At 36.8% G+C, this 22952-nt stretch overlaps 1 protein-coding gene across 1 annotated transcript in view; it reads left to right on the forward strand.

Annotated features, from left to right (window-relative positions):
- UVRAG (UV radiation resistance associated) overlaps nucleotides 1-22582 on the forward strand; it is a 136775-nt gene extending 114193 nt beyond the window's left edge. The window contains exons 13-15 of the mRNA XM_033948900.1: nucleotides 1704-1782; nucleotides 10511-10602; nucleotides 18533-22582. Coding sequence (XP_033804791.1) covers nucleotides 1704-1782; nucleotides 10511-10602; nucleotides 18533-19232 — 871 coding nt within the window. The 3' untranslated portion in view covers nucleotides 19233-22582. The remainder of the gene's footprint in view (nucleotides 1-1703; nucleotides 1783-10510; nucleotides 10603-18532) is intronic.
- Nucleotides 22583-22952: the final 370 nt, after the last annotated feature.

Genomic DNA, 22952 nt, shown 5'->3' on the forward strand with positions numbered 1-22952 from the left:
CTTCCTGCCAGAGACTTAACTGTAGCAGAAAGTTTCAAGTATAAAAACTGTAAAACTATGTAGGGATTTTATTCTATGGAGACTAGCTAAGTAAAGTTTGCTGTTTTAAGGTCTAAACTGTCTATATAAAGAAAACTACAATTTAGCTTTTATTCCCCAAATTATCAAAGCTCCAAGCAAAATAATGTATACTTACCCAGAGATATGTCTTCTGCTCTTCTCTCAGAAATATGTCCTCTCCTCTCAGAAAGAGAATGTTCTCTTCCCTCTTTTCTCTCCTCTCAAAAAGAATGTTACCTTGGACTTTTCCTCTCTTTATATAGATTTGATTTTTAGGGGACCAGAGATATGTCTTCTCCTCTCCTCTCAGAAAGAGAATGTCCTCTTCCCTCTTTTCTCTCCTCTCAGAAACTCATATATATACGCAATGTTCTCCTTAACTTAGATGCTATCAGCTGTTTTAAATGTGGAATAAACTAAATTTTTCCTTGCAACTCCCAATGACAAGATCAAAGAATCAATGATACATGTGAACAGTTTGGACTATAATATTGAACAATCTATAAAAATACTGGGAGTGACTTTAGATAAACATCTGACATTGGAACAACATACTGATTTAATATTTAAGAAATGCATCTTGGTGCTTTGGAAGCTTTGCACCATTAAGAAATACTTTGAAGTCTCTTTTCGTTTGGTGGTACAGTCCTCTATCTTAAGTATTTTTGATTACTGTAATATTATATATTTAGGTGCTTATTAGAAAATTCTCAAAAGATTGAGAGTGGTTCAGAATACTGCTGTCCGCCTCATTTTTGGTTTGAAAAAATGGGAGCATATTTCCCTTTTTTATCAGAAACTCAATTGGTTGCCGATAAGAGTCCAGAATTTTGTTTAAATTTTCATGTGTTTGTTATAAAGCAGTCTTTGGTATGTCACCAGGTTATCTTGTTTCTCACTTCTCTCTGAGCCATCCTATTAAGAGTACACGTAGAGTGCATATGTTTACATATCCCTCCATAAAATCTTATCTCTACAAGAGGTTCTTTGAGAGAACCCTTTCGTTTCAGGCCGCTAAACTGAATGTATGGCTTGGAAAAATCACGTTAGAGGTTCCTTCTTATTCTGATTTTAGAAAATTGTTAGACACAACTTTTTGATAGGCTGGTATCCTATTGCATCCTGTTTCTAACTTTTAACTGTTTTTCTTTTACTTTCTGATGTATTTTATCTGTATTATATGTATTAGTTCTATTGCTGTGAACTGCCTAGAACCTCTCGGTATGGCGGTATATAAGAATAAATCACAAAAATTGGGAGTTATTACTTGTATTGCTGGATAATATGTTCAGATATTATCTAAAATCTCAGCTTTATTAATTTTCTTAGTTAAAAACAATACCAAAATTTTTTTTTAATATTCATAAATTAGTAAAGTGCTCAGTCCGTATAACCTTTAGTGCAATGATAACATGCTGCAGTGGTTAATCTGGGGCCCCAGTGCATGTTATCATTGCACTAAAGGTTATACGGACTGAGCACTTTACTAATTTATGAATATTCAAAAAAAAATTTTGTATTGTTTTTAACTAAGAAAATTAATAAAGCGGAGATTTTAGATAATATCGGTATATAAGAATAAAATTATTATTATTATAGTTCCTGAACTTCATAAATTAAAATACCTTATTTTCTTTCCTCAGATTTCCTTTGTATCCTAAAGGAGGGGAAAAGCTACAGTTTGATTATGGTGTGTACCTTTTGAACAAAAATATAGCACAGGTATTTATCATAGTCTATTCCCTTCTGCTTCTAAAGCTAAGCATGTATAATTTGTTAAAGATATGTCAGGAAAACTGCTTCCAGATTTGAAAACATTTTGAATATTTGCTACAAAATTTATATTTTATAATATGATTGTATTTTTGAATACTATAAAACAGAATTTTCCTTTGAGGTATTATATCAGTTGTCCAGTTTTTAAAGTGTTGTCAACTGGACAAGTTTGAGTCCTCCTTATAAAATATAAGACATTATAGTGTGTCCTATTAATGTTTGGATGGTACATCTCAAAGCCTGCTGTGTTTCAGCCTCAAATGTCCCCTAACTTAAACACATCAATTGCTGAAAATAATTACAGTTTGTACTAAAACACTTATACATTTACAAGATTATCTGAAAATCATAATAGATGTGAGTTACTTCATTGTGCTTGGTACTGAATAGACAGCTATTTGTAGTTTTTTAGTCTTGAGGGCTTGCTATTTTGCAATTCTTTTAACCTCTTGCCAAAAACAACTTATTTCCTATACTGTATATGTTTATGGAAATTAAGTTTCCCTTTCTGAACATTTGGCATAGGATTTTTTTCTTTCCATATCACAGGCATTTTAATAGTCTGTTCTACAATTGTTCTAAGTTCCTCATTATATCAGAAAATCAGATATGAGGCCTCAGTTTCTGTCCCAAGTATACAATGCCTGTCGATCATTGTGAAGATAATTTACTATAGACAATTTTAGAAAATTTAAGGAAATCTGGGAGCCATTAATAAAATATTGTAATGAGTGAATATTATTTTTCTCCTTAAATATGCATGTCCAAGGTGGGGGGAGGGAGGGAGGATTTTTTTTTGTTTGTTTATTAAAGTAATGGTATATAGGAATGGGGTGTATGGTAGGATTTCTTGAATTTAAAGAATGATATTGAATAGGGGGGAGAGGGGATAAACTCTAGGCTACTGAAAATGACCCAACACGGCTTCTGCAAAGGAAGGTCGTGTCAAACGAACTTACTACACTTCTTTGAAGAGATAAACAGACAGAAGAGATTCCATAGACATCATTTATCTGGACTTCCAAAAAGCCTTTGACAAGGTACCCCATGAGTGGCTGCGGAAGCTGTGGAACCACGGGGTGGAAGGCGACGTACACAGATGGGTTAAGCACTGGTTGGCAGGCAGGAAGCAGAGGGTGGGAGTGAAGGGCCACTACTCAGACTGGAGAGAGGTCACAAGCGGTGTTCCGCAGGGGTCAGTACTCGGACCGCTGCTGTTCAATGTATTTATTAATGACTTGGAAACAGGGACGAAGTGTGAAGTTATAAAATTTGTGGATGACACTAAACTCTGTAGCAGGGTAGGAACAGTAGAGGAATGCAAAGAATTACAAAGGGATCTGAACAAGCTGGAGGAGTGGGCTAATAAATGGCAGATGAGCTTCAGTGTGGTGAAATGCAAGGTCATGCATGTGGGGAAAAAGAACCCGAGGTTCTACAAAATGGGGGGGTTGGTACTGGGGGAAAGCAACCTTGAAAAAGACTTGGGAGTGCTGGTGGACACCACAATGAAGCCATCGGCACAATGTGCAGCGGCCTCAAGGAAAGCTAACAGAATGTTGGGTATCATCAAGAAGGGTATTGCAACCAGAACAAAGGAAGTTATCCTGCCGCTGTATTGAGCGATGGTGCGACCACATCTGGAGTACTGTGTTCATTACTGGTCGCCGTACCTAAAGAAGGATATGGCGATACTTGAGAGGGTCCAGAGAAGAGCTACATGTGTGATAAAGGGCATGGAAAACCATTCATACACAGACAGGCTAGGGAAACAGGGGCTCTTCTCCCTGGAAAAGCGGAAACTCAGAGGAGACATGATAGAGACATATAAGATCATGAAGGGCATTGAGAATGTGGAGAGGGACAGATTCTTCAGCCTACCGGGAACTACAAGAACAAGGGGGCACTCGGAGAAACTAAAAGGGGACAGGTTTAGAACCAATGCCAGAAAGTACTTCTTTACTCAGGGGGTGGTGGATACCTGGAATGCACTTCCGGAGGGTGTGATAGGACAGAGTACTTTACAGGTTTCAAAGAGAAATTGGATAAATTCTTGAAAGAAGTTATTGAAGGATATAGATAGGGAAGATATAGGATGAAGAAGGGTACAGTTAGAAGGATAGAGATAAGGTAGGATAAAAAAAAGGATTGAAGGGATAGAGGGGTACAGATAGAGGACTACTACACAGGTCCTAGACCTGATGGGCCGCCGCGCGAGCGGACTGCTGAGAACGATGGACCTCTGGTCTGACCCAGCAGAGGCACTTCTTATGTTCTTATGTGTTGTGTCTAAGTTTAAAATGTTATATATACTGTTACACTTATTGTAAGTTTTCACAAAATGAATAAAGAATCGGGAAAAATAATTTGTTATAGACATCTTCATATTTGTGTTTGATTTCAGCCATAATTCAAGGGAAGCATTTCCAGAGGCATATTTTAATTGGAGGAAATAAAATATACATATTTATGGCATTTTGAAAGTGAAAGTCATTCTCTTTCAGCAAAATTAGAATGGATGAATAACCCAGAGGTTAGAAGACTGTGAGGCAGAACAACCAGGATTCAAAGTGATGCTTCTTGCTCTTTAACATTTCTTGACAAGCCACTTTACCCTCTGTTGCCTCAGATACCACTTATAATGGGCAGAGAGACAACTATAGTACTTGAATTGAAATTTGCTTTGATGTAACTCTCATGATGTGCTTCAGTTCAGTCTTATCAATGGTTGCAGGCTAGAAGGATCCTGCAGAATATGACTTCAGTCACCACACCTATTTTCCTTTCTTGCAACGATATCGAACAATTCCATTCCCCATCCTCCTTTTCTTTGCTAAATGTCTTGCAGGTTCCCCCTGGTTACCAACATATCTCTTGAGAAATGTGCTTCCCCTTACTATCTTGTACTGTCTCGTTTCATTTTTCAAGATTTATCAGAGTTCTTTCACAGCCTTCATGGGAACCATTTTTTAAATGGGGCTTTCTTCCCAGTATGTCACTATTTCATTCTAATTCTATACTCCATAGTACCTAGGATGTTTAACCCTACCCTCTGTTTTCTGTCCAATAACCAGTTCTTAATCCACAATTGAACATTACCTCCTGACTCTTTAATTTTCTCAGGAGCCTCTCATAAGGAACTTTATCAAAAGCCTTCTGGAAACACTATATCAGCCAGTTCACATGAGCTTCTGTAATGGTGCTACCATACAGAGTTGAGTGTTTCTGTGATGGTTTTCCAAACATGAGCTTCTGGAGTGATGTTATAATACATTTACGTATCTTTTACATTGTCTTTTTGACTGTGTATACAGTATAGAATCATGTGTAGGTGATGCTCTGTTGGAACCAGTTCAGTGCTTCTATTGTCACACATTTTATATGAATACATGATGAGCAATTTTATAATTGTGTGACTAGTCTACTTTATAAATGTATATAGGTGCAACACATGCACATGTGTATCTTTTTGTAAAATAGCCTCCCTGAAAGCTTCCACAGTTGCTCTTGCTTAGAAACAATTGTAACTTTTCATCTAACATAGCATGATTGTGTTTATGTACATGTATCTCAGAGCTCTGCCCCTGGGGATACTTAACTGTAGAACGCATAAAAGTACATACCAGGGCTGGCTTTACATTTAGGCAGACAGTGTCTACCTAGAGCAGCACAATTTTGGGGTGGCACAAAAGCAACTATTAGCTTGTTTAAAGAACACCCATTGCTGCCAGTATTAGTATGTAATCGTGAGCATCCATGCGTGCTCAAGGCCTCTTTCATTCTTGTGAAGCAGATAGAATAAAAATAAGGCAGCAGCACAGCAGATGATATTCTAGGGAACTCATGTGCATAGTACTGGGTCTCTGTGATGTTGTCCAGTGTTGATATCCTCCCTCTAAAGTTCCTCTGCTCCATAGTGTCTGTTCATTTTATCCTCATCTTCTGGTTTGTCTAATAGATGTCCTTTTAATCAGTACTGTAAGAGCTTCTACTAGTGAAATTTAGGATTATCAAAACCAACTGCCACGGAATTAGTATTGTCATCCTCAAAGCAGTCATCAAAGGGACAGAACTCAGCCTAAGTAAAAAGAGTGCCTTCTTCACCAAAGCAACAGTCTTCCTTTTGACTATGATCTATCTCAGTAGTTGTAATATCTCCGCGAAATATATCCTGTTCTTTAAGGGTTCAGGTTGATTGTTTTTTCCAAGCTTGACAGATCATCTTCATTATGGATTGTTATCTCCCATTAAGTAAAAAAAATTAAGTCAAATCCAATATTCCAATGCATTAGGGGATGGTATGCTGAACCATAAGGTTATCTATATGTTTGGATAGTCAATCACAGCTTTTCAACTCTTCCTCATTCTCCATGGTCTCTGCTGCCCCCATCAATTCTTCCTTCTGCAGGCGAGCATTAATGTAGTGGTCTGATCTGCTTCATTTATTTCTTTATTGTTGCATTGTCTTTTCAGTTTTCTGGCTTGTTCATGTTTTGCAAGGCTTCTAAGAACTGCTTTGCCTGCTTGGAGAGGAGCAGATGTTTAAGTCTGCAACTGGCAGGTGTACAGCCAGCATGCTGAAGATTATGGAGCTCAGGGTTCTGAACCCTCAGCACTTGCTTGCTTCCTGGACTTGGTCATGAGCTTGAGCACAGGCTGTTATGCACCAATAGCGGTCCTTCAGGGCGCTCATGGTGCTGGTTGCTTCTTTGCCTACCCCCTCTCTTTTACTCCTGCAAGCCCTCCCCCCCCCCCGGGTGGGGGTGCTGGAGGATCAGTCTGAATAAGGTCTGACTAGCAGCCTGAAGATCCCGGCATGGCAGCTGACCGGTGGCTTGAGGCAGAGAATACCTCCATTTCCATTTCTCCAGCACAGGCTATGACAGTCTGCTCTAAATAACTACATGAACTGGTTGCATACCTCCTCAGCCCTTTCTTCCATCTCTGGAGGAGGCCAAGGAAATAATTACCAGATTCAAAAGTGTAGTTTAAACATTCAAGGCCTTGGAAGTTTTTGGTGTCCTACTAACTTCCAAAAATAATAAACTTTTACTAATTCTGACAGGAGTTGCCATTCAGCAGATAACGTATAATTGGAAAAATTGGAACAGATTGAATTATATTTTTTGGTGGAGATCAGTGTGTCATATTTATAAAATGGAAAGAGCATTAGCTGTTCAAAAAGGATATTTTAATAAATTTCAGGATGTGTAATGAATAGATATCATTTTTCCCTGATTAACATAAATGAAATAATGGGGAGGGGGAGTGGGTTTTTGATTTTTATTATTTGTTATGAAGGGAAGGAAATAATTTATTATATTATATGTATTATTTGATATTAGAATGGTGGGAGGGAAGGGGATAAATCTTATTTAATGAGGAAATTTGTGGAATTTCAAATGTATTCTTTTTTTTTTATAAATCTTTATTCATTTTCAAAAAATTACAACAAATGTACAACAATCATTCAGAAATACCTTAATTCATCACTTGACATTCTTATTTGTTTTACTCCAAATAAATAATTATATAAGAAACCCATCCCTCCCACCCATATACCAATAAATAACAATTAACAATTATTATCCTTCAGAATCCCACCCCCTTATCTTATTCAATATTTTGGTGTTTAAGATGTCTGATCATTAGAATAAATCGCCAATGGCCCCCAAATCTTTTTAAACTTATTATAATTACCTTGTTGCAGAGCAAATACCCTTTCCATCTTATAAATATGGCACACTGAATTCCACCAAAAAGTATAATTTAATTTAGTATAATCTTTCCAATTCCCTATAATCTGCTGAATGGCAACCCCTGTTAAAATTAATTAAAATTTATTATTATTAGCTGAAATTTGGCTTTTAAATCTCATTGAAGTACCAAATAATATAGTGTCATGTGAAAGGGCAACATGATTTTCTAACAGTGAATTAATTTGTTATTAAAGTTATAAGTTAAAATGTTGTTACTTTCTGTGCACTTGATGTAAAATATAAAATGAATAAAGAATTTTTTATTTATTTATTTTTTTTTTTTAAAAGATACCAACCAAGAATCTTCCCGAATTACAAGTGACTGGCCATTTTATTGGGTTTGACATCACTAAAGGAAATAATTAAACATACGTAGTTTGTATATCTTCCAATTGAATTATAATTGCTTCATTAAGGTCCAATGATAAATTGCATACTCCAGCAGTGTTCTGTTGGTTAGTTTCAAGTCTCATGGTTTCTTGTTAATCATATTTCATTAGTAATTTTCCCTAGCAACAATAATGACTTAGTTATCATATGCTATTGGTTTTACTGTAACTCTGAAGCATTTCTATCCTTCAGCTTCATCTTTATATATATATATATATATATTAGTGGCTTTTCAGGTTTCCCAAGCAAGGGGTGTCTCATACATATTAGGTTATGGCCTCCCTTATATCCTGCTTAATACAATTATTGGGGGGGGGGTCTTGAAAACTGTGTTTTGACTGTTTCTGCAGTTAGGTCTTTGGTCCCCCTCCTCTAAAAACATGTTCTTTGAGTTTTCCAAATAGTAGCAAGTATCCAAACTAACAGGAGATACTGTAAGTGACGTTTGAATTTAGTATTCATGTGTTTTGGGCAGCTGTCTGAGCAAAAATAATTAGAATTCCCATGGTGAGATATCAGCTTTTTTCAAAGTGGTAATGTTAAAATTGCTGATGGATTGTGCATAGAGGAAAGAGGCAATTAGATTTTGTTAATTGTAGCCCTTAAAATAAAACATAATTGGAAGAACAGTAATCGGTTAGATGTAAATTAATAATAATAATTTTATTCTTATATACCGCCATACCCAGCGAGTTCTAGGCGGTTTACATCAGTTAGATTAGGATCCGCGTTGACAGCGGATTTACAACAATTTATCAGCTATATAACAAATTTAACCGAACTTGATAGAGGAGGGAGGGAGATTGGGGGGAGGTCGGGAAAAGAGAAGCTATCGTGGAGGAGGGTAAGAGCCGGGGGGGAATTAGGGGGGCGAAGAGTAATGACAATTGGGGGTTCCTTAGGGTTAAGTAAAAAGGTAAGTTTTAAGTGATTTTCTGAAGCCGAGGTAAGTGGGGGCCTCGAGAATCATTTGGGCAAGCCATGAGTTCAGCTTGGCTGCTTGGAAGGCGAAGGTTTTGTCTAGGAATCCTTTGGAGTGACAAAGTTTTAGCGAGGGGAAGGCAAACAGCTGAATTCTACGGGATTTCTTGTTTGTGTAGTACCGGTTAAAATGAGGATTGATGTAACTTGGAGAAGAACCATTTACCGATTTGTAGCAGAAGCAAGCAAATTTAAAAATGACTCTAGATTCGAATGGCAGCCAGTGAAGTTGGTGGTAAAAGGGGGTGACGTGTTCCCATTTCTTTAGGCCGAAGATGAGACGCACGGCGGTATTTTGGATTATTTTTAGTCTCCTGGTAGTTTTCTTTGTGGCGTTAAGATAAATGATGTTGCAGTAGTCAAGAATGCTGAGGATGAAAGATTGTACAAGTAGACGGAAAGAAGTGTCGTCGAAGTATTTTTTTATGGTGCGTAGCTTCCAGAGTACGGAGAAGCTTTTCCTGACCGTGATGTCAGTGTGGTTTTCTAAGGATAAGTTTTTGTCGAGTGTGACTCCCAGAATTTTTAGGGTTGGTTCGAGGGGGTAAGTTGTTCCTTTCAGTTGAATAGTAGTGTCCTTGATTTTGTCATTGGGGGTGGCTAAGAAGAATTTAGATTTGTCGGGATTAAGTTTCAGTCTGAAGGATAGCATCCAGAGTTCAATTTGGTTGAGAATGTTTGTAATGTAGTCAAGAAGTTCTTGTGAGAAATTGGTTAGGGGGATGGTTATTGTGATGTCATCTGCGTATATGAAAAATTTGAGCTTGAGGTTATGTAGGAGGTTACCTAGGGAGGCCAGGTAGATATTGAACAGAGTGGGTGATAGGGGGGAGCCCTGAGGGACCCCGCAGGTGTTGTCCCAGCTGTATGAGAAGGAATGGTTGTCCCAGCTGTATGAGAAGGAATGGTGAAATACTACTATGCTTAAGTCAAAAATATGAAGGAGTAGTGATTAAAAAAACAAGGACAGTTATACAATTTAGTGAATGAGAAAAATTACTTATACCTACACACACTGAATTCTCAAAGGTAAATTCTCATAGTAATCTTCAGGCCGCAATATAACCTATGATTTTTGTTCTTTGCCTTAATTATTGTTAGTTGTATGTTTAAATTGGATAAAGAAATTTGAACTCAAATGGGCATATACATATATCAGTTCCTGGTGAACATATAAGTCATATATATAAGAACATATATTTGCTTTTTCATATTCAAGTGTCAGACCAAAAATCCTTCTAATCTGCTGGATTCTGTATAGTGAAGAATGGAAAGGTGGAGCTACTATCTAGCTAGATTAGGTCTGGCAGATCTGAACTAAACAGACAGTCACAATAGTGACCACACAATACATATATATTCAACAGTGTTAATATAAACTATAACCCTTGAATGCCAGTCCCATTATTGACAGGCTGGCTACAAATTGCATTAAACAAAAACAAATAAAACTATGGAGTATATTATGTCTTTTCTTGAAATATATTAGGGAGCTTCTCTGGTGCTGTATAACAGACATTTTTACTTGCTTTTTATCTTTTTAGCTTAGGTACCAACATGGACTGGGTACTCCTGATCTACGTCAGACTCTTCCTAACCTGAAAAATTTTATGGAACATGGTCTTCTAGTCAGGTGGTAAGTAATTATGTTTTCCCAAGAGCTGGAAGTATAGATGATAGAAATATACCGTAGTTAATCAAATTCTATTAGTCCTTTGCATGGGAAGAAAGAAGATATATAACGATTCAGTTTAATTTGCAAAGGATATGTTGAGAGGTTATAAAATCTGGCAAGAATTTAAATAAATGCAGAATACATAAGAAACAGTGTCTTATTTCATAAATTGTAATTTGCTCCTGAATCTGGCAGAAGAAAAGAATCTGCCAGGTATTTATTCAATATTTTATAAATGTATTACAGAAACACACTGTAGACTGTCAAGGATATTGGTGAAATTGCTTTGACTATCTTCATCTTGCAATACACTTAGGTCCATATTCTATAAATGGTGCCTAAGATTAGGTGCCTAACTTAAGTGCAAAATACCATTTAAAAAAATGTAGGTGCCTACCAGCGCCTAAAAAAAAGGCACCTGCATCATGGCTATGGAGATGTTTTACGATGCCTACGCCATTGTAGGCATGGCTAAAACCAGAAGTGGTGTTAGGTATTGTAAAGCACCTCCAAAGCCGTGATTCTTGTGTAAGGTAGGCATTGGAAATGTAGTCCTTGAAAACCCTGACCTACGTTTCCAGCGCCTACCTTTCACGAAGCCACAATTCTTCAAACGGCACCAGTGCGTGATTTACATCCCAATCTGCAGTCGTTACACCTAACAGTTTGGAACCTTTCGGCATGACCTCAACAGTCAATCATCTTTCTGCTCATGTCAGAGCCATTTTAGATGCATCCAGAAAATCTTCTACTCAGCAATGTTACTAGCAGAAGTAGGCATGGTTTTCAGCGTGGTGTGCTCTTCATCATGCTTTATCCTCCTCCGTTTCGTCAGTGTTGGAATATCTTCTACATCTATCCAACTCGGATCTTAAAACTAATTCAGTCCAAGTTCATTTTAGTGCTATCGGTGTGTTCCATATTCAGATCAACAACAAATCTCTGGCTTTGCATCCTCTTGTTTCTAGATTTATGAAAGGTCTATTCAACGTCAAACAGCCCCTGGCAGCTTGGGATCTTAATGTTGTTCTCTCTAAGCTAATGAAGGCCCCCCCCCCCCCCATTTTAACTAATGTCGTCGTCTCATCTTGAATTCCTCACGTGGAAAGTGGTCTTTTTAATCTTCATCACTTCTGCATGTTGCGTGAGTGAGCTTCAAGCCTTGATATCGGACCCACCTTTTATAGTTTTTCACCATGATAAGGTTCTCCACATTCATCCAAAATTCCTACTAAAGGTGGTCTCAGAGTTTCATCTCAACTAGTCTATCGTGTTAACAGTTTTCTTTCCAAAACCTCATTCACACCCTAGTGAGGCAGCTCTTCATACCTTGGATTGCAAACAAGCTCTGGCTTATTATTTAGAAAGGACTGAATCTCACAGAACATCTCCTCAACTATTCATCTCCTTTGACCCAAACAGACTGGGCAAGCCTATAAGCAAAAGAACTGTTTCCTCATGGCTGTATTTCTTGTTGCTATGCTTGTGCTGGGCTGCAGCTATGGGGCCATGTTACGGCGCATAAAGTCCAAGCTATGGCAGCTTCAGTTGCTTTTTTTTGTGCTCCACTCACATTGATGAAATCTACAAAGCAGCCACTTGGTCCTCAGTTCATACCTTCACCTCTCACTACTGTCTGGAATCTTTTTCCAGACATGATGCTCACTTCGGCCAAGCAGTTTTACAAAATTTATTCTCTTAATTGGCCAACTCTCCCTTCATCCCATCTCAGTAAGCTAGGAAGTCCCATATGTGAGAATATCCTAGGATTGTCCTAGGATAAAACACAGTTACTTACTATAACAGGTATTATCCGGGGACAGCAGGGAGATATTCTCACATCCCACTCACCTCCCCTGGTTAGCTTTTTAGCTTGCTTATTATATTCTTTATTCTATTCTTATCTACTTTGAACCACTGTTGGTGGGAGTTGGCAAAATACAAGAGCTAGATAACATAACATAATATAATAAAATCATCAGTATCTTGATGCCCTAGGCCAAAGCCTGAACCTGTGACTGGTAGGTCAAGAAAATGCAGAAATTCAAATATTTTCACTGGGATACTGAAGAGGAGTCCCCAGGAGTGCTGCCCGATGGGATACTGAAGAGGAGTCCCCAGGAGTGCTACCCGATTCACCAATTTGAATCGATTCATTTTCTTAAAAAAAAAAATCAGACTCAATTCAGTGAGTCCTGAGTCTCCTGACATAACGTCCGGGTCTTGGCCGGCGGGTAGAGGCAGTGTGGTGAATAGGCTGCTCTTGGCCTGCCCCACCAGGGCCTTCCCTCTGCTGCATCACTGATGACATCATTGATGATGCGGCAGAGGGAAGCCCTGGCGGAGTAGGCTGTGAGTAGCCAATTCACAGTACTACCTCTGCCACCGCTGCTGCTATCAGATCTCACGGTGGGGGGGAGGGTCAATCGGGAAGTGCTGCACATGGGTATGGGAGGGAGGGATAGAAAACTGCTGCACAGGAAGATGGGAGGGAGGGAGGGAAAGCTGCTGCACATGGAAGGGGAGAGGAGAAAGGAAGAATTGTTGGACATGGAGTGGAGGAGTTGAAGAGAGAGATGCAACAAAGAGAAAGTGGTAAGATGGAGAAATCCTGCATATGGTGTAGGGGAGGGAGACATGCATGGAGAAGAAAAAGAAATGTTGGACGTAGGGCAGGGGGAGGTGGTACATGGGAAGAGAGAAAGAAATGTTGCTCATGATAATGGAGGGAAGGAAGGGAGTGATGTTGCATGGAGGAGACTAGAGAAGTTTGACCCAGGGCACAAGGCAGGGAGAGAGAGAGAGAGAGAGATGGTAGCAGTGGGAAAGAAACAGAAATGTTGGATATGGAAGTGGAAGGGAAGATACAGAGATGGAAGATGGATGGTGAGCATGGAGAAAGAAGAAAACGTCAAATGGGCAGGAGATCCTGGTGAGCGAGTTAACAGAAGACAAACAGAAACCAGAGTCTGGAACCAACATGATTTGAATAATAAAATGGCCAGTCAACTAAAGATAGAAAAAATAATTGTGCATTATGTTTTGTGAGTACAGTATATCAGATTTGAAATGTGTATTCTGCCAGAGCTGGTGTTAGATAGCGAGCATGAGCTAGGATCTAACAGAAAGAGGAAAAGTCTTTTTTTTGTTTTGTTTACAATTTATACTATAGCACTAGAGGGGGAGTGGAGGATGAAGAGGCTACAAAAATAAACCCACCAGGCTGTTTGGAAAAAATAAAAATAAAACACCCGATTGGGCAGGAAAAGTGAATCAAATCGAAAAATCAATTCAATAGGTCAAATCGAATCAAAATGTTTCGCTGAATTGGTCAGGTCTATTTCAGATCCCTCCCCACTTCATAAGAGGTGTAAATTCTTTTCACTGAGTTTGTCAGAGAGAGGGATCATTCCGTCCCATCTAAGTTAGAAATAGAGGAGCAGTCCAGAGAAGACATGTTGGATAATTTCCAATTCCTTGACCCATCCAAGGAGGGTGTGACAGTCCAAGTTTCCAAGTTTATTAAAAAGTTTGTTATACCGCTTATACAAATTTCTAGGCGGTGTACAGCAATAATAAAAAGGGGAAATCATTAAAAATTACAAAAACGATAAACCACTGGAGACAGAAAAGTAAACTCCACACAAATAGGGAAAAGGGTAGAACTACAATATTTAAGATAAAGTACATTTAAAAGGGAAAAACAGTAGGAAGGGAAAGACTAACAATTGTTTAGGCCTAAAAAGGACAGTTTTATCCAAAAGCATCCTCAAATAAAAAAGTTTTGAGTTTAGCTTTAAATTGTTTAAGAGAGGGTTCCATCCGCAAATGGGGAGGCAATGAGTTCCAAAGGGTAGGAGCAGTAACAGCAAAATTATTGGATCTCAAAGTGTTGATTGATTCTGAATCCTGAACGAGGTTTAGATGAGAATTGGGGAAACTTCCTCCCTCTCCCATTCTATTATCAAGAAGGTTGACTGTCTGTGACGTATATAGCTAATGAATGACAGGCAGAAGGATACCACAAATGCAAACTTTAACACAAGGGGTACGTAGTTAGAACCACATACTGATGTAGGAACAAATAAAACTAAAATACTGCTTCTAAAGTGTGTAGTTTTATTTAATGGTATACAGGCAGGGTTTTTTTTGGCACATTCTGCAACTCATTACTGTGCATTAGTTATGAAGTAATCTCTAATAAGGTGAAAATACATTATAGCTTTTTTTAAAAATTTCAGTTGACATGATGTTGGCTGAAATCTTTACCTTGAACTTCAGGCATTTGAAATGGCTATAAACCAACTTAAACACATCTAGTTGGAGTTCTTACTGTCATGAGGTCATACTTTGAAAGAGAGTAAGAGAGCAAATGGTGTGTTAGTTATTTTTTAGCATGTTCTCATGCTGTAGATTAATTGGCCAGCCTCCAGATCCTCAAGATTTACTATTTTGGACAGCTATGATCTAGCAATATTATACAAAGAAACATTTTGAAGGGAAAGAGATGTATTTGAGACTATGAATTATGCATCATCTTCTGCAATCCTTGATAGTTTTATTAGGCTGTGCTTCAGACAGTTTAAATAATTTCATGCATATTTGGCAGGAAGAAAATAGTAAAGTTACCATCTTGGTATAAGAAAAATTTATTTGTGAAAATGAGCGTTAATGCAAAATTAAGGCACTGAGTATAACATAGTAATTACTTGAGTCCCTATGGAGCACGTGATCAGACTGAGGTACATTCAGATAATTACATTACATTACAGATTTCTATTCCGCCAATACCTTGCGGTTCAAGGTGGATTACAAAAGAGTTAAAGAAGGTGGGTTACAAGCGAAGGTCATCGGTCATTTCTAGTAACAGTAAAGAGTAGATCAGGTAGTATCAGAGTTGGGAGGAGGAAGATAAAGAGTAGATCAAGTAGTTTCGGTGAGTCGGCAAAGAGGATGGGAAGAAGAAGGTATTCGTGGTGTTTTTTTGTTTTTTTTATTCATTTTTCATATAACAAGAAGTGTATCATAAAAATTCATACAATTCGTGGTGTTAAGACCCCTGTTTGTTTACAAAAATTGGATTGCTCTAAGTCTGATAGATGTTGGCATTGTCATCTCGAAGCTGGAACTTTAGATCATTTATTGTTTTATTGTCCATTCATTAAGGCTTTTTGGCAGTCTATTTGGGATCAAATAAATTGCTTGTTAGAAAATCATGTAGCATTGTCATATGACACAATTTTATTTGGCATGTATATGAGAGCTAAATGTCAAATATCTGCTAATAATAGCAAGCTTTTGATGATATTGACAGGAGTTGCCATTCAACAAATAACATATTATTGGAAGGATTGTAAAAGACTGAATTATTGTGTCTGGTGGAATCCAGTTTGTCACGTGTATAAAATGGAAAGAGCGTTGGCAGTTCAAAAAGGTTACTATAAAAAATTATAATGAATAATTTACACTTTTCCCAATTTTAATACACATGTGGATTTGGAGGGGGGGTTCTTGGTTTTCCACTAATATATATATGAATGACATAAGATATTATTTTCATGTGGTATATTTTAGTTGTATATGAATTTGGGAGGGGGTGGGGGTTAAATATTCTTGTTGTATGATATTGTAGATTTTCAAGTAACGTTGTACTATAATTGTTTGATATTTACTGTACACTTGATGTAAGTTATAAAATGAATAAAGAAATTTAAAAAAAAGACTTTTTCAGGGCTTTCTTGAGTATAGTTTTTAATTATTTTCCAAACATCTTGTAGTCTGGGGTTGTTATCAGTAGATTGGAGATTTGGTTATCTAGTTTTGCTGCTTGAGGGCCAGGAGGCCATCGTATAGTTTTTTCCATTTTACTTCTTTGATTGGAGGTGAGTGAATGGAATGTGTGTTTTTCTGTGTCTAGTTGAGGTAGATTGGATGAGGCAGTTGTTCAGGTAGGTTGGGCCATTGCCATTTATAGTTTTAAATAGTATGCAGTAGAACTTAAATAGTACTCTTTCTTGAATTGGGAGCCAGTGGGAGTTGAGGTATGCCTCTGTAATGTGGTCGTGTTTCCTCAATTAGTAAACAAGTCTCAGAGCTGTATTTTGAATTGTTTGTAATTGTTTAATCATTGCTGTAGGGCAGGGAAGATAGAAGATGTTACAATAGTCTAGTAGACCTAGGATTAGGGATTGTACTATGAGTTGGAATTGTGTTCTTTCGAAGAATTTTCGGACTTGTCTTAGGTTTCTCATAACTGTGAAGGATTTCTGTACTGTTTTATTTATTTATATGATGATGTTGTTAAAAGAGAAAATTAAAAGTAGCACTCCATTAATATATTTCTTGAACAGTTCAGAGGGTAAAAGAAAGTGAGTAATAGAGAAATTTACAGTCTAGCACTATTTTCTACAGTTTCCAAGTGTAAATGCATCTTTAAACAATCCTTTGTAATAACTGCTAAAGCTGACCAATAATGAACTGTTTTGTTTTCCATATGAGAAATCCTGATCAGTAAACTTATGGGCAGTCTCTTCAGTAAATTTACTAAATTTAATAAGATTGTCTTGTAAACTTTTGTCCATCCTGGACACCAGTTCAAAAACATTTTTCAAAGAAATATCTTGTTGCTCAGGAGAGACTGATGTAGACTAAGATAAATTATATAAGAAAGACACAGCTATTGGTACCTGGACGATAGTTGATCCATCTCCAACTTTAGAGTCTTCCACAGCCACTGAAGAAACTGGTGACAAGTTCTTGCACTGCAGATTATTTCTCTTGGATGTAGTATCAATATCCCAAGCTGCATCTCTTAAGATTGCAACTAATCCGGTCAGTTGTGGAATAACTGCAGCAGAAAAAACGATTAATGTTGGTCATCAACAAAAGACTGGATAATATATTGATAGTTGTTATTTATTGATATATGGGTGGGAGGGATGGGTTTCTTATATAATTATTTGGAATAATACAAATAAGAATGTCAAGTGATGAATTAAGGTATTTCTGAATGAATGTTGTACACTTGTTGTAATTTTTTTTTTTCCCCAAATCTTTATTCATTTTAACATTTACATCAAGTGTACAATAAATATAACTCATCATATTACATTATCTCTTGAAATTCCATAACAATATATTTCCAAAAAATTTTAATCCCACCCCCTTTCATATCTATACATATATATTATACTTCCTATGTGTATTATTCAGTTAAAATATGCAAATATTTATGCAAATATTTATTTAAATTATCATAACCCCCCCCCTCCCACTCCTTCAAATTATCACATAAGGAAAAAGAATAGTAAATTAACCTTAATCATTATAATAATCTATTATTGGCCTCCACACATCCTGGAACCTTTTAAAATGTCCATTTTGTACTGCAAGTAGTCTTTCCATTTTGTACAGATGACAAACTGAGTTCCACCAGAAGCTGTAGTTTAGTCTGGATCTTGTTGTTGTAATTTTTGAAAATGAATAAAGATTTAAAAAAAACCCCAAAAGACTGGAAACTGCATCTGGCTCTGTGACATAATGAAGCAGCAAAACACACAGACTTTCTAGATCTGTGTGGATGTAGCAAGAAAACAGTAGTAAAGTCCTACTTGGATTTGAAACAAATAAATTGCTATGATAGGGTAATGCAAAAATTTAATTTGTAGCTAAAAGATGTTCATGAACCTTCAGGTGATCTGGTTTCAGGGCTGTCAAGTGACTTGCTACAAAGCCTTGTTTTTACATTTTATTTTCATTAAAAAAGCCATGTTCATCTTGTTCTGAAGGCAGAAGTGCCTTCAGTTTGCTGCAATTAAATACCATCAGTATTGGTTAAGCAGTTACAGTATAGAGAATCTGATAATGTTCTTGTTTTTTTTTTTTATTTTAGTGACAGACATCATAGCTCCAGTGCAATTCCTGTTCCAAGACGACATCAGAGTTCTACATATGGTGGTATAGATATTGGCTTTTCTATTGGAATGTCTTCCCCAGATAAAGGACTCCGCAAACGGGCCAGTTCTGAGAATGAAAAACAATATAAAACACCCCCACCTAGTTACAACTCAGCAGTAGCTCAACCAATTACCATTTTAGCCTCTTCAAGAGACTCGAGTACAAAGCCGGGATCCTCATCTTTGGATGCTTCATTAGACTTTTCAAAAGAACATGACAAAGATTTGTGTGAAGATTTGAATGGAGAAAGCCCAAACAAGATTTTATCTGTGAATAGTGATCAGGATGAGCAGGATCCATCTTGTCAACTCTGTAGTGCAATAAATGGAACTTTTCTGGCCAGCGAATGCACCGACATTGCAAGGCAGGGCCATCCTTGTGATTTCCATCTTCTGCGATCCAGTGATGTTTGTTGTACTGTTGAGCAAGCAGAGGAGATCATTGGCATGGAAGCAACAGGACTTAGCACAGGTGACCAGTTAGAAGCATTTAGCTGTATACCTGTGGACCATGCTGTGGCAGTGGAATGTGATGAGCAAGTCCTAGGAGAGTTTGAAGAGTTCTCACGAAGAATTTATGCACTGAATGAAAACATGTCTAGCTTTTGCAGACCACGCAAAAGTTCAGATAAGTGAATAATAGTGATTGATGTTAATTCCCAAGGAAAATTGGTGGGAAAGACAAAGAAATTTGTTTTTCCCATCCTTTATCAATTATGGTAATAAATTATGATTGAGGCTGTTCCTATGGTGCTGGAAAACTGACTTTTGAATCAAGCAAATTAGGGTTATGTGCTTACTGTGATTGGACTTCCAACTCTGTTTTAGCCATTTTCATTATGACCCCCCCCCCCCAAAAAAAAAAAAAAAAAATAGCCTGACATATCACAAATACACTTTGTTTTCCTTTTAGGCAAGCTGTTAGAGAAGATCAGGCACTTAAGCTTTTGATGTCTGAATCCTGTTTGTATATTTACCATTGTATTTGCTTATTTTCGTTTTTGAGAAGGAATTCAATTTAGGTTAAAAAATATTTAAGTTGTGGAGGCTCATTTTCAAAGCACATAGACTTACAAAGTTCCATATATTACTATGGAACTTTGTAAGGCTTATGTCAGGGGTGTCTAGCTTTGGCCCTCACCAGGGTGGGTTTTCAGGATTTCCCAAATGAATATGCATGAGATCCATTTGATACAATGGAAGCAATGCATGCAAATAGATCTCATGCAAATTCATTGGAGAAATCCTGAAAGTCTGACTGGATGGACAACTCCAGACTATGTGGTTTGAAAATGAGCATCTAAAGGTTTCTATTTTCCCATCCAGTCATTAATAATTATCATAGGCAGTGAGGGTACTAAAGCAGCAAAATGACTTTGAATTCAGTACTACTGAAAAATACTCGATTTAGCCCCATCTCCAAAACTGATTTCATTTATTATGTTTTAACTTTATTATAGAGCAGGCAATCAATTGTCGGCTTTAGAAGTTTCCATTAATTCTATGTATCCCCAACAGATTTATTTGCCTGTATATTACTAACACAGCTCATGAGCCTGAAGTACTACCAATATGTGTCTGAGCACTTACAGACTTCTCTAGTGTCATATGTAAAAGTTTTATAGCAAAGAAAAGGCAAATATTTTGGTAAATCTTATTACATACAGCAGTTATCTGCATCCTTTCCCTATTAAAATGCTCAGAGAGACAGGTTTTTAGAAAGCCGTAGCATAGTAAACAAATATGTTTCTCCAAGTTTTCAGATCCTATTTTTAGATAAGTCATCGAATCCATTTTAAAAGAACCTATTCATCGATACAGACATTTGACTTGTATGGAAAACATATCACTTAATATTAGATCCATTATTGCAATGAACATTTTCTAGAACAGTTGACTATGAGGTCCTTAAACTCAAAATATTTTGGCAATTTGGGGTGATATAGTTTTCAGCTACACTAGTGTAAAATTAGATTTGGGAGGCTACTTATAAGTCCTGGTCTTCAGTTTGTTCATATTTCATTAGTCTTTCTTGCTTCATTCTGATCCCAGTAATGTAGTTTAGAATTTTTTACTGCGGAAAGAAAGAGGAATAATATTTTTGTCATGCCTGGTGGGTTTTTTTTTTTTCAGTTCCTGTATTTCTTGGTAACTTCTGGAACTGTTCCAGTATGCTGCTTTCTGACTTCACCATAAGAATAGCCTGTGGAAACTGTGGAATATGTATAATGCAAAGCAACCTTGGGTTTTGTTCCATTAGTGCTATTTTGTGTGTTTAAACAGACACACACATGTGGCCCTTGTACCATTATGTAACGGTAACATTCTTTGGACAGAAACATTTTAACAGTGCAATGTATTGAGATCACACTTCATTTTGCAATGAGCTTGCTCCTTTGAGTTTCAGCCTAAGGGTCATTTTTATGCAGTATTTTCCCATAGAGATTGACATGGGAGAAACCCTTCAGTAGACAGATCCCAGCCTGTTACATTCATTTTTTTATTCTTTTTAAGGCTGTTCATTAAATAAAATGGTATATATGGTAAGAATGTTAAATGACTTTTTTAAAGGCTGTTTTTAACTTCATTAAATATGCATTCCTTACATTATATACCCATAATTTTGTGGGGAAGAGAACTGTTAAATGATAGGTATATCCCAAAGATTCATTATTTTATTATTTAATATGACATGCAAGCACCAACAATTAGCTTAAAAATGGATAAAATGTGATGCATGACATGTCAATGTTAGTCATATATTCCTGTCTGTTTTTGAATTGCTCAGGTTTCATCCAACCAAAGCGTTGATTGCTTTTGCTGCTCTTTCTTTTTACCATCATATTGTAGAGTTGCATGAATGTCGAAGTCACACCCATTAAATATAATGGGGAAGGGTCATTGTAGTACTTTGCCTTCTGAAAAAAATGTATCTTTTATTGTAAAAATAAATGACTTTCTACTTGTTCCTCACTTCCACACTGTACTGTATATCCAGTTTTCAGAAGTTATTGCTCTGCCTTTTGATATTGCGAAGTACATTGTTGTCATTTGTAAGTACTTTAACCTTTCCTTTTCACCCAGATTGAAATTTAGATTACAGCTGATTTGCAGAGCTCAAGAAACTAATATAAGATTAGAATTTCTAACTGATATACTAAAAAAGAGAAAAGACTTCTTTGTAATGGGCTTACAAAATACCCATGGAGACAGATATCAGAAGCCAAGTATTATACTGATTTATGGTGCTCAAATAATCTTTCCTTTGTGAACAGTTTTTCTTTATTCAAGATGTATTATGACTTCCTCAAAGGGATGTGAAATTCCAGGCAAAACATTCCAGAGTTAAATATATTTGTAACACAGGGAGGCAGTGCTCAGTCACTAAAACAAACTGAAAGCAGGGTTCTAGCAGTGAAAATAAACTCTTTCTGTCTGGGGACCTATCTGATAATATAAGTTTTCCAATCAAAGTGGCCAAAATTTATTTCCTGTTACTTTAAAACTCTACATTGGAAAGTTTGCCTAATAATCAAATTGTTCTTGATTGTCTTATTTTAGAAATAAATATTTTGATCATATTCAATCTTCCCTGTCATGCAACTTTTCTCTCTTCATCTTCAAAGCAGGCTGAGGAAGTATGCAGGAATTAACAATAAAATATTAATGCTAACACTGTGCATTTCAGCTGCCAAGAATCCCTTTATTTTCAGGTTGCTTTGACACTGTTGAAAAATTTGTATTCTTTCATAACAAATGTAGTATTGCCTTTTCCCTTAAAAATAACCTATTTTCAGAGTATTTGTTTTGGACGATAACACTTAGCTATATTTTTATAGCAAGCCTAACAGTATCTGCTTGTTCTGGCTTAATAATTATCTAAACATAATAAAAGTGTAATTGATGGCACGTTACAGTGTTCTTTTGGTTATAAGGAATGAGCACTTGGCATCTGTATTTATAAAATAAAATGAACTAGTACCTACTTTGAAAGCATTGGTGTATATTTTCTGATGTGAAGAGTCTCTTCTTCTGTAGTTTGTCTGTTGTTAGATGTCATACATAGTTAAGAAATCAAGTACTGAAAGTTCTACATTACTCTGAAACGTATAGCTACTTTATAGATTAAAGCTTTTATACCCATTAATTTGTTTAGTTTCTATGGGGAAGATATCCAAAATCTCAGTGAAAGATAGATAGATATATATGAAGTAGCATCTTAGATCAAGACCACACTAAAGTACAGAAAAAAGGTTGAAAACATTATCCTTCATTTTAATCTCTTCTGAATATATGGAATTCTTGGCCAAAGACACCTGAAAGGTCTTCACCCCAGCACACATCTCACTACAGTGT

Source organism: Geotrypetes seraphini, chromosome 6, assembly GCF_902459505.1.
Source record: "Geotrypetes seraphini chromosome 6, aGeoSer1.1, whole genome shotgun sequence".
Lineage (NCBI taxonomy): Eukaryota > Metazoa > Chordata > Amphibia > Gymnophiona > Dermophiidae > Geotrypetes > Geotrypetes seraphini.